This window comes from Lissotriton vulgaris, chromosome 5, assembly GCF_964263255.1.
Source record: "Lissotriton vulgaris chromosome 5, aLisVul1.2, whole genome shotgun sequence".
NCBI classification, from domain to species: Eukaryota; Metazoa; Chordata; class Amphibia; order Caudata; family Salamandridae; genus Lissotriton; species Lissotriton vulgaris.
Genome location: NC_141693.1, coordinates 180301341 through 180314605, shown reverse-complemented (window position 1 = coordinate 180314605; position 13265 = coordinate 180301341). Strand labels below are relative to the sequence as shown.

At 44.2% G+C, this 13265-nt stretch overlaps 1 protein-coding gene across 1 annotated transcript in view; it reads right to left on the bottom strand.

Annotated features, from left to right (window-relative positions):
* The window catches only part of WHRN (whirlin), a 963606-nt gene that overhangs the window by 614439 nt on the left and 335902 nt on the right, over nucleotides 1-13265 (bottom strand). Inside the window, exon 2 of the mRNA XM_086919999.1 lies at nucleotides 2718-2930. Coding sequence (XP_086776125.1) covers nucleotides 2718-2930 — 213 coding nt within the window. The remainder of the gene's footprint in view (nucleotides 1-2717; nucleotides 2931-13265) is intronic.

Below are 13265 nucleotides of genomic sequence, written 5' to 3'. Positions count from 1 at the left end.
CCGGGTCAGGAAACATTTTTAAAATAAAAAAGTTGGGGAATGGATTTTATTAAATTTAAAAACTTGGGGCACACAGTATCCTGCCGATCCAACCCACTTTGACCACTGGGTGGAGGTCGTTTCAGTGGAAAGTGAACAGCTAATGCTGCACTACTTAAATGGCGTGAACCTGCTCCTGCTGGTGGGGAGAGGTTATATCCTCCTGCACACCTGTGGCTTGATAGCAGGGGCGGCTCCTCCGCTAATGCGGAGGAATGTTGCCCCACTGCCTTTCAGGAGATGTTATTATCATTTTATTTTTCTGTGCTGTGACAGTTTTGTGGGGCAGGACTAGGCTGTGCAGGGGCGAGGAGTGGTTGCACCCTCTAGGCCCGGCCAAACATTCATGCACACTTTGCATGTTCTCCTCCCAGTGGAGGACATGCCCAGGCTTCCATTCCCCATTTGAGCGCCAAACTTGGGCGCTCAGACTAATCACAACGCTGATTGGCTCGGGGGAGCCTGGGTGCTTACCAATCACAAGGCTGCATTGCAGTGTTGTGATTGCCTTAGGGGAGCCTATCCTGCTTCCTGTTTCAACTGAATCCAGGAAGAGAGGCAGCGGCGGCCAGCTGGCTGGCAGGTAAGTGATTTGTTTTCTCCCCCTTCACCCCCTTCCTTCCATCCTCCCCGCCCCACTACTAATTCACAGGAGCAGCCGCGACTGCTTGACAGTCCGGCCTCCTTCCTTATATGGAACAGTAATGGTTTGAGCACATCAAAACTGTAATCCACTTTTGGAAATGGTGGCTGCAATTATTTTCCATCAGTAGTCATCTTTGCTCAGTCATTTTCTCACTTAACATCTTTTGATGTTCATCAACATTTTTGTATTCTTCGATGCCAATCCTAGGAGCTTTCCTGTGAGCGGAGCAGGCATTTTACAGTCCAATGTCTATTGGTTGGCAGGAATCCTTGGCACAATGTGGTTTTTGGCCCAGAATGTCCACTGGCCGGTGCCGATAACAACTACTGTCTCTTCGTCTTCACTTTAGATGAAAATATTCCTTAGGATGATAATAGGAACCGCATGATTCGGCCAAACAGCATTAGATTAAAATTCGGTCTTTTGACACAGTTCTTCTATGGAATCCTGTACAGCATAGCGGCGCCATCCTTTGGAGGAAAATGGAGAGGCTTTTTTTTATTTTTTTCATAAGATGATATTTATGTCTCCCATTTTGGTTTATTTGGCACAATCCTTCTTACATATACTGCATTTACAAACGTTTGCAAGTCCTGCTTTCAATTCCAAATCGAGTCCTTATGGGTCATTGTGAAATGTAATCTCATTACTTTGTAACATGCTTGACTATAATAACCAATAATTGGCACAATTTGTGCTCATGCTAGTTTTGCTTACCGGATGTGCCTCCCTCCGAGGAACACCCTGGCACTTCGGGCAAACCCTGTTATAATCAGCCTGCTCAGCGGAAACGGTGACACTGGCATTACAATTTGCGTCTTCTCTCATGAATTACACCTGCCCATACTTGTATTTAAGGGGGTGAAATGTCCTTCTTGCTGGTGTAATTTTAGATAATTTCCAGTTTTTCACATTCTGTTTTGTACATGTAAGGCCGACGATTACGTCACTACCCGCCCCCATTACATGTCTGGTAAACAATAATTTATTGTGGTAAAACTGGAACTGTGGGAGCACAGGAATCACACAAATGAATTGGATGCGAGCGATTGCTGTCCGCATCATATGTGATTTCATGTAATTTTTGCAGAGGAAATTATACGAATTTTGACTGGGGTAATATTGTACCTTGATGCAAAATGACTCATGACATTTGATCCCAGAAACACATTCCCTTGTTTGTTTGCTCTGTGACCCAGAGACTCTTATTTTTGCAAAAAATTCTCCTTCAGACTCATTGAAAACATTAATTCTGAGTTTTCTTCCACTCCATTATCATTCTCAATGTGAAAAACATCCTCCCAAATTCAGGTGGGCTTCTTCAGGGAGAATATTAACTGGGTTCTCGCCATGTGTCACAGATGGGGTAGCATTCTGCAACCACGAGAGATTTATATTTCCCTGGTAACAAGGCTTTGTAGGATTCTTGCACTCTATCCATGACCTTCAACTATTTTTCCAGGTCTTCGTCCAATTACAAAGGGCTTTTTCTGATCTTTCTGAGGTGGTAATTCTGCATGTTTTCTTTGAAATCACCACCACACATGATAGCAAGTTTTGAACTAAACAGTCGCACACAACTTTAAATTATATAAAAAAAAACACATTGTCAATTCTAATGGTTTCTCTCTGGTATAATGTTCTCAAACTTTCTTCCAGTCAATAATCAACAATGAGCATCCTTGTTTTCGTATGTCAAACAACACGTTTTTTGTCTCCCTGGATAAATAAGCGTTCTCTTCCGCTTCCTTTTGATCAGAAGACGGTCGGTCATTCAGTAATGCAATGCTGGATAAATGTTACTTGACCCAGTACATATCTAGAATCATTCTCGATGGTCACTCTGCCCTTGTCACTGCTGACCAAACAAGTCACTAAATCCTTATTTTCTTATATTCCCTAATCTCTCAACAAATGTTAGTTTGCCTGTCACCCCCCCACCCCCATGTTTTCACATTTAAAATGCTATTCTTCCCCCTCCAGATCCTAACCCTAAATTAATGCATCATAAGGTATTCAAAGCCAAACTTACCTTCTTTTCATCACCGTCCTGTAGAAGTTGCAGATTGCTTCTTCGGCCCCCCTCCTGGGCGTTCCCATTTTGGTGCCTTGGGAGACCAGTGGGTGGTGAGATGCTTCGGCCCTGTGGATCCACCCAGGAGTAAATGTGATTGGTAACATAGCCTCCGGGTATTCGTCCCATGGACAGAACTGACAGGACCAACTTCTTAGCACCCTTCAGAACCTGAAAGATATTGGTGGAATTTAACACATGTAACGTTTTTCTACAATATGACACTACAGAAGTTATAAACACATTCAGGAGAAGGTTGTATGTAAAATAAAGACAGGCTTGCAGAGATGTTAGAGATTGAATGGTTGGTGAGTCAGGGAGGGATATCCTATATGTCAAAGTTGTGCATAGAAACTGTTGGAGCAGGGATAGGAGAGATACCAGAGACATCCTTAGCAAAGCATCTTAGAGAAATATGATACAGTGACAGAGTGGCCTGGTGAGCCTACGTATGCGATACCTATAAAAAAAGATCATCCTTGTGAAGTGTCAAAGGAGGTTTGGACGTGATGTGCTTGACAATCCCCTGTGCAGGCACATGAGAGACTTACTGAGGAGTCAGAGTTTTGACTGGTTGTCTGAATGAATCTAGTTGTTTATCCTGTCACACAAGCATCTTGCAAATAAACAAATATAGATGCATTCTTAATTATTTTAAATGTGATAGTAGACTTTTGTTATGTCTATAGTTGGATGTGTATTTATGCAGAAACGCAGTACCTGCCAACAATACAAAATGAGAAATATTAGTAAAGAAACAATTAACTTGGTAATTTACTGTTTCTCTCCGACTTTCCGCTTTTTCAACCATTTCCTTAGTTTTCTGTAGCAACTGTCTTCCATAGCCATCATATCCTCACCTTCAGCTCCCATTATCTGATTATTCCTTTTCTGAACTGTTAGTGAAATTGCCAAAAGTGACCCCATTAGATTCTCCCGGTTCATTAAATGCTGAATCTGCTGACCTAGGAGCCCTAGAAAGATTATTTTAAGATTTTGTGGGAACTCCTGAATTATTCCCAAAGCTGATCGGAAATATTACTACTCACAAATGATATAATGCTGGGTATTAACCTAACTTGTTTGCCCTCTTTTCTTCTTCAGTTGAACATCTGGAGCATTAGCTGTCAGCTACAGGCAAGATCTTGCGGATACAGGTGGGAGTTTAGCGCAATCTGTGCATAGAGTTGTGTTGAACGTGCCACATTATCTAGCTTACTCGACTCCTTCATTGAGATCCCTGTGACGTCCTCCCCAGCTCTGGAGCACGCAAATGACAACACCACACATGGAGCTCAGGAACACACATCTTTGTACTTTGGCATTCAAATGTTAACTTAATACACCGTGTCATAAACTTTATTGAACCAGAGACACCCAAACACCTCTCAACTGATTATGTAACTTTGTAAGGAGATCAGAAATGACCACAAGGGTCACAAAACACTACAATCACTATCTAATTTTTATCTCACCAGGAAATCAGGATCTCTATGTGGCTGGGGGAGTTAGTTGGCCAAACATGCATGATTTTTTTAAAAAAAAAGTCAAACCCTTTTCCTTATTTTTTTACAGCCTTCCTATACCTTTACAGGTTTTCCCCAGAATTAGGAAATGTAGAAACATTAAAAGGACATTCCTCCTTGGCCGTAGGTCATATTGAAGTTGATGTTTGCAACATGCCTTGAGTTCTCCTTCCTCTAGGGACTGTGCCAGTGAATGTATTCCATAGTTAACCCAGAGGGTATGATGTTCCCCTAAAATGTCGACATGGATTGACGGATTTCATTCTATATCATCACAGTGGGCCCAAGGCACACAAAGAAAAACTTGGAAGTGCATGTAAAGATGTTTATCTCTGCCAGAGATACTTTTTTTTTCAATTTCACAAATATTCCCAGCAGCACGCCTGAAAAGTTGCTCCAGCTGCAGATTTCAAAAACTACTGAGAATGTCAGGTGACACATCACACACGGGCTCATAGCCCCTTTGTGCTGAAATCTACATAACTTAGATTTAAGCACAACAACCATAAAGCCCACTGTGCATCAGCACCTTTTCTTCTCTGTAGAGAAAACGACCACCTTTGGAGAAGGCCCTTTCTCTACTCTCCAACAGATCAGGGACTGAACTGGTCCACTACATATCCCGGAAGGCGAGCTACTACATTTAATGTCTGGAGTAAATTACCTACTATTTTCAGGGAGGGAAGGTGTTCTATGGAAATTTGTGAATGTTGGCGATATTCAAAAACTTACAAGGCACAACCGTGCTTTGTAATGCCAACTTCCCACCCATTTCCTGCAATGTACTACTGTGCATTTCTTCGCCTTGAGGGGAACAAATCCACAGTAGTAAATCCATTTGCGCCTGCTAGGAGTCCTTTCATGACTGCTTTGCAGACAGGAACCAACTCACAAATATTTTGTCATCCGCAATAATGAAAATACTGCTCTATGTACTTGAAATACCAGTGTTCTCCAAGTAATCCCTGCATGTATGAGTTAATATTACCATATCCACCAAAACTGCAAGAGGGAACTATCCGAGTTAAAAGAGAAACAAGATGTGCAATAGCACTTCACAAAAGTAGAAACAGCAGCACTTAATGCAACTGCTTGGAGAGGAATGCCCTGGTAAACACACTGCACGTCTTCCTCTTTTACTATGGGGCTTAAATGTAAATTGATACTTGTATTTCGCCCCCTTGTGGCAATAGACAAACAGAAACTAAGAGTGTGTCACAACCTGGTCAAGTGAAAGGAAAACACAAATGTACAGTCTGTCAGTGGTGACGTCACTGACAGAGCAGATCCATATTATGGAAATGGAGAGCAGAGGAACTCTGTAGATTTCCTATGGGCAGGACGTGGCACACACAGGGTGGTCTTCAAGCAGCAGGAAGCCCAGGTAAAGACTGCGAGACTGTGCTTGAGTAGGCCATCTATTATGATAGGTAAAGCCTGTACAAGGACTACAAATATACATTTAAATACGTTAAATGAACTGGGAATGATCTACGGTGTGTGGTATTTTGAACAGTTTTTTCCTTTAGGCCGGCTATACACATTCTTTCTTCTTTTTCTTTTCTTTACATATGTTAATGGGCTTATCGACATAGGGTCCCCACGATTGTGAGTGTGGCACTTCAGCATCCGGCCAACACCACCAATTGTCTTTAATATAGTAGCAGGAGTTAGTGAATACCATAAAACTGCGGTATGCTGTTTGATCTTGAGTGACTATCTGGAGTGATGCACTCCTTGGTTAAACAGCCCATGTGATAAGATTGTGGTGAAACCAGCTGGGGACAATCCACCTGCCCATACAAGGAGAACTAAGGGGCCCATTACGATTAGCCAGACTGTCCTTGAGCTATTCACTCAACCTTTCAAGTAGGGTTCTTTCTCCCGTGGTTTAGGATAAAGAATAACAAACAACATCAGTAGCTAATTAGGCGGATGGACATAATTTATAACAGGTTAATCCCCTATCCTTGGATTGTTTTAGAACAAGAATTGTTTACGCTCCACGTGTTCAATTTTGCATGCTGTGTTTTGAGGGTGGACTAGTGTATAGTTGATCGCCGTTTGGATGTTGAAAGACCGGGAGGTAACAGTGCCCTGAGAAGACCTGCTCCACCACCAAAGAGGTTGAAACATATAAGTTACAGGCTGATAGGCCTCATCCGTCAGAGCTCCTATAACGTTTTAAGGGTGTGGGCATGGTGCAGGAACATGGCATCGACCGTGAACAATGGATCAATGGGTGGCAACCCACCAGCTCTCCCAGGCTGGCAATTATTCCAGCAAAGGTCCTCTTCTTTTAGGGTGGAACAGTCACAGCAGATCTGTTTGGTATTCTACACCGCATAACACAAGTAGAGGGAGGCACTTGCACTCAGAGCTGATCTAAGTCTCCAAACCACTTCTTGAATTGCTGACAGCTGTGGGGAATCTAAAAAATGTTTTTATTTTTATTTGATAGTGCGGCTAATACCCTGGGGTGTCTAGGCACTTGTCAACCAACATCAGGCCATCACTGAGATTAAATTAAAGGCTAGAGTCTGAAAAGACAGAAATTCTGCAGTAAATAACCAGGTCTTCAAGGCTTTCCTAATAGAAATCAAGTCAGGTGAGTTTTTAAGTTTGTAAGGCAGAGGATTCCAAAATCTGGTTGTGATGTTTAAAAAGCTTTTACCACCCAGGCTTGATAAACGTGGTTTGGGGACCTCCACTAACATGTGTGAGGAGGATCTCAAGTTTCTGGTCTGGGTATACCAGCGGAAGCGGTCCATCAAATAAGCTGGTCCCTGATTATGCAGTGCCTTAAAGGCGGTGCAGAGGGCCATAAGATTAATCTGCTTTTCCACGGGAAGCCAATGTAGAGCTTTGAGGGCCAGCTTGGCCGAGAAATATTTTGGGATACCAGAGAGCAAACGGGCAGCAGAGTTCTGTAAAACCTGCAATTTCTCAAGAAGTGCTTTGTTTATGCCGATCAGAAAGCCGTTACAGTAGTCACGCCTTGACAAGACTAAGCAGAAACCACAGTTTTCTGTAGGTCCGACAGTATGTAAGGAAATATGTTCCTCAGAATCTTCAATGTATAGCAGGTGGATGAAGTGATCGCTTTCACATGATGGGAGAAGGACAGGGTGGTGTCCAAAATGACTCCCAGATTCTTCGCCTTAGTGCCAGGAGTGGGGGGGGGGGGCATCTCCGAGGGCCACCAGGACTAGATGGATGGATGGATGGATGGATCTCTGCCAAAAAGGAGACCCTCGGTCCTATAGTGTTCAGCTTGAGGCAGTTCTCTGACATCCAACTGCTCACCTGTTGCATACAGGCGTGAAAGTTGTGAGCAGTCTCCCCAGTGTTGTTTGAGATAGAAACTATAATCTGAGTGTCGTCGGCATACGACACCATGGCAAAGCCAAGAGATTTGATCAGTCTAGTGAGGGGGACCACATATATATTAAAGAAAGTTGGACTTAGGGATGAGCCCTGAGGGACCCCACATGGAAGTTTAAAATGCTTGGACCTGAGACCATCCACTTCCATAAATTGTTCCCTGTCCGTAAGGAAGGATTTGAAAAGAGATAGAGCAGTGCCTGCTATGCCTATTTCATGGAGGCGATGTATTAGGAGGGTATGAACTACCGTATCAAATGCAATAAAAAGATCCAGTATATCAAGGCCGCCATGCCCCCGTTATCCACAGAGCGCCTGATTTCTTCTGACTCCGTGATCAGAGCAGGCTCAGTGCTATGACCACTCCGGAAACATACTGTGAAGGGTCCAGAATGTGATTATGGTTGATGAATGAGGCCAGTACGTGATTCATATATTTTTGCCAGAAGTTTTGCTGGTGGAGGCAGTCGGGCAATTGTCCAGTAGTTTTCCTGCATCTGATTTGTCCAGGCTTAGTTTTTTAGAAGTGGTAAAATAGATGTATTTTTCCACATTTTAGGAAAGATTCCAGTTTTGAAGACAAGGTTGTATAACTCAGTAAGATGACAAGCCACTAACTCGGTCGTTGAGTGTAGGGGGAGGGGGGGCACGGGTCCAATGGTGAACCAGAATTGGTGACGGAAAGAAATTTGATGTCTTGCTCACTCGTTATGGGCGGAAACTCAAGGAGATGTGAAGAGTAAAGAACATTGGGGTCATGAGGACCCATTCTTTCGGCATCAGAGCGTGAAGAGTGAGGAGAGGAAATTATGGGAATACTAGAGTCCTGAGAATCCCTTTTCCAGCATCAGGGAGTGCAGACTGGGTAAAATTATCCAATACCGGTTGAGTCACGAACAAATCATAGATACTCATTACCTTACTACAAAAGGTGGGCGCTAAGGTATTACAAAAGGCTTGGTCTAGTATATTCTGTCTAGCTTCTTGTATCCTGGTAAAGCGCCTAGAAGTCACTCTAGAGAGTGAGAGTCATGTGGTGAGTATGCACAACCAAACATGATCTAGGTTTAAAAGCTACTTCTTCGAAAGCTGACAGCAGCCTGAAAGATAATTTACAGAACCCACGTAGAGCTCATAGAAGTAACAGAAGGGGGTGATTGCGATATGGGGGAGCACTTGAAGTCAGACATAGTCTAGGTCTTCAGGCAACTATTTGGCCAGTGGACCGCAGTCTGCATAGAGGAGTCTAGGCAATCCAAGCAATGCACCTAGAAGTCACTGTAGGGGCACCATCAGATGTTACCACCACCTTCAGGAAGCCTGCCAGGGGGCACTAACAAAACCTGGATGCCAAGTCCAACCTTAGCGTCTAGGACCAATAAAATGTCTATAAATAACAAGGATGACCAGAATTCAATTCGATATCCAGGTTTGAGTATCTTGGATTCCTTCTAACCCCACCCCTTCACTAGAGAGGAAGCCCAGAGCCTCGTGCAAACAGGGGTTACTCTGCTGTAGAACCCAGGGCAGTCTGAAAGGGTCTCTTTAAGCCAGCACGCCTAGAAGAGAATCTCCTCCACCCTCAGTCCCTCATTTCTGAGGGATTCCAAGGCTCTGACTTGAGGTCTGGGACCAGACGTCCTTAACCCCTTCCATGCTCGTGACGGAACCATTGCATCATGAGTCACGGTTGGGCTGTGCTGATGACGGAATGGTTCCGTCACGACCACGCCCGCGATTGGAATGTCCAGCACAGGGCTGGAATTTCTGCCGCACGCAAGCGGTTAATACCATGGTCCCATCCAGTTAAACATCAAAGGAGAATCATATTTCTCATGTGCCATTCAAAGAAATTGTCGTTTTCTTTTAAAGTCCTTGTGTTAGATTCCTTTCCAAGGTCATGTCCTTGAAATGCAGGCCTGTAGTCCCAGCCATTTGAAGTGGCCTAAAGGCATCATCAACGCTATACAAGCAAACAGCATGACATAGAGAGACAGCACAGTACGACCATAAACTGAGGCATAATTACCCTTGGCATTCTCACATGGGCAGCTATAAGAGCAAATCCAGATTCTGGGGGCCAGGCCTTGAGATTTCATTGTAAGGAAGAGATCACCTAAAATATTGAAAGTGGAGTCCAAAGAACTACATTGATTAAATGGAGGTCAAATGTCAAGGGGCCAGGTTAACATAGCGAACGTTCCGATTCGGTACTTTGTGACAGTTAAAATGTTTTTCCGTATGTATGAATCCCGTTTTAGGAGTCGAAAAAGTTATTGAGACTCTAAAATGGGATTCCCGATGAATACTGATTCAGTATCTGCAAGGGCGTGTTTTAGGCGTCCCTTCCAAATGCCAAAGCGGTATCTTATGTATCAATGTTTTACAAGCAAAATCCAGTTGCGGAAAAACATTGAAAATTTACTGACTCCTAAAAGGAGGTGCTAGCACATTTGCATAATGGAAGGGGTCACCTTGGGCCCACTCCACCTGTGCGAATGTAAACAAATTAAAAAAATACATTAAAAAAAGGTTTGTTGATGTGTAGGCAGTGGTCTCCAAGAATCTTAAACACACTTTGGGAAGAAAAGTTTTTTAAAAAATGCAGCCATATTCCTCTCTATGGAAAGTGGGCTGCACATAAAAATAAAAAGTTTGCTGTGTTGAACTTCAATTGCAGACAGGGTGGTCTGTTGACCCTTGCAGGTCACCTCCCAGTGGTTGTTGCCCGTCTGATTCAGTTGCAATTTGTGACCTACCTAATAAATAAATATTAATTAGGTAGGTCGGAATGTGACTCATTTCCGATTCTGCTTTTCGTCCCCCTCTTAAAATATTTATTGGTCGGAAAACTATTGGTCGCAAACTGACACTAGTATTTTGTAAGCAGTGAATAGTACATCTGGCCAGGAGTTCCCAGGAATGGCGACTACCCCTGGAATCTGACCCAGAGAGTTTGCTCCATGGAGGTAGCACTGGAAGTTCTAAGACAGCGGTTCTGACCCAGAGAGTCTGCAGGGTCTGGTTACAGCACAGCGAATCCTGAGACTGGAGTCAGACCAGAAGAGGCAGGGCTGTCTCCTTGCTTCATGTCATCAACACTCCTCGACTTTCATTGTACAACCTAGTGTGTTCTGGGAGTTGTAGTTTGGGTGTGTTGACGTTAGACCACCTTATCTGTCGTCTGTAAGTAAGCCCTGAAACCCCCGGAGAACAGAGGTTAGGGGATTCGTGTAACAAAAGAATGCTACACTCGTAGGAATGTGTCACTCCTGACAGGAGCACACAGCGCGGAGAGGGTCGAGGGGTACTGATAAGGGGGTTCTATCTGTGCTTAATTTGAGCAGGTGCTTTCAGGTGCTCAGCACCGGCACTTCTTTCACAGGGCTTCAATTTCTGACCCTGCAGGTGGTGGTCTCAATATTAATTGTTCAAATTCAAAATTAAAAGAATAACATACATTGCAGGGTGACTGGCTGGTAAATGTTCATAGAAAGGCCAGCATACGCCAGTCCAGGCAGGCATGGTTGTGCATCACCACGTCAGTGATGATGTCATCACGCCGATCACAAATCCAAGAAGTCATTGACAAACTATGGCTTGCATTCTATTCCCCTAGTCTGCTGCACTGCCTGAACTAAGCCTCCCATTGGATAATTGTAGCTGGGGCTGGCTTATGATGGAGTTGAGGCAAGGAAGCAACGAGAGCGCATTTGGAACTTGGGAGTGAGAGTTCTTGAAAAAGAATAAAGGAAAGTAAGTGTGGACTTTCCACTTGCTGCGTATCCAGAGTAGCATATCCTGCAGCTCGGCATTGTTGCTATCCTCAACGTGCTCGATGCAGCTGTGGCCCAACTCAACTTTTGTGCGCCATGGCGTCACCTGTAGAATCTGTGCGCTGCATCCCAGCAGGGTAATTGCTGAGCGTGCGTCAGTCCAGTAGGTACCACAGCCATACTTACCGGCATTAGCAGCATTACGGCTGGGGACAATGCCTGTGCTGTAGCAGGCAGGGTTACAGAAAGCTGAGCAGTGGATGCCGAGGCCATCGCCATCCTTGGACCTACTAATTACAGGCAGCACTAGCAGTGACATCCCCTGCTGTGCTTGAGCAGCCGCATGTTCCGCAATAAACCCAATCATACTGCACTGATTAATATATGCAAAAAAGCATTTTCATTTGGTGTACATTTTGTTTTTGCACTCAGTGTAGATAAAAAAGTAAAACATGGCATCTTCCACTTCTTTAGGAAAGACAACAGGAAAATAGTTGAAAATAGCAGGGACACTGACAGGCTGATGACAGGGGTCACAGGCAGAAGCAGTGTTATAGATAAGAGAGAGAGCAGGAGTGAGATAAGACAGAGCTAAGTAGAAGAAAAGGTGAGCAAATCAAACACAAAGAGAAAGCAGCCATGATGTGAAGAAGAGAGCATTAAGAAGAGAGAAGATAGAATGAAAGAATGTAGGACAGAGGAAAAAAAGCAGACAAATGATAAAACGGAGACACAGCTAATCACTGCTAGAAGAGTGATAGTAAAGAGCCAAGATCGAGGGGAGAGAGAGCAGAGCATGGCTAAAAGTGAAGAGGAAAAAGGGCAGGGCTAGAATGAATAGAGGGCAAATCAGAAATGCAGGGAATAAGGTAACACACCAGGTGTTACAAAGATGATAGAAAACAATTTGAGAGGTGAGAGGATAGACTCTTAGAGCAAAGACTTAGGGGAAGGACAACAGATCAAGGTTAGAAGATAGAGACTGAGGCAGGGAGTGTTGAAAGTGGGGCTCGCCGGAGGAAGAAGTGAGTTGTAGCCTCCATGGCACCTGCACTTCTTTTTTTACAAATTAAGCACTGGGTTCTATAAGTCTATTCCCGTGTCCACTTTTGAACTTTCAAAACTTAACACAACCCTACAGCAAACTAACACTCCTGGAAGCAGTCAGGCTGGACGGAGCATGCTGCACTTGTCATGTCTCTTCGAGTTTAACCCTTCCCTCCCCCGGCACTGCTGCCATGACAATCCTCAGAAATACTTCCTCAATATCCGGTTTATGAACAGTAACTTGCCTTTATGTACACATTGTTAGCCATGCTTTTGTCAGTTTGCAGTGTTGAAAACAACATATGTTCATACTACCCAGTGAAACTGCACTAGATAATAAGTCTCGGAAAGATGAAGATTTGAGTCAGCCTGCCAGTGGCCGAACCTGTGATTTGCTGGTCTCCCACAGATATCAGCTCCGAACCCTTAACTCACCTAGTCTCCCCCAAGCTCATATCCTGAATGTTATTCCACTGAGTCCCAAATGGATGTCAGTTCCACAGGATATATAGCTAGCCCCAAGACTGACTTGGTTATATTTTTGTAGCCTGTGTTCCCATTTTTAGGCACACTTTCAGGATTGTATTGTGTTTTTCCTAGTGCTATTAGGGCCTGATTGCAATGGCGGTGGGACCCTGCAGGTCCGCCCGTCGCATCTGGATGCGGCAGGCAGAGGCATCTGGCGGAGGGACCGTCCGCCTTGCATATGACGGGCTCAAGGAGCACGTCAGCGGGACTGCAATCTCTACACTAGGGGGGGGGGGGCTGCTCAG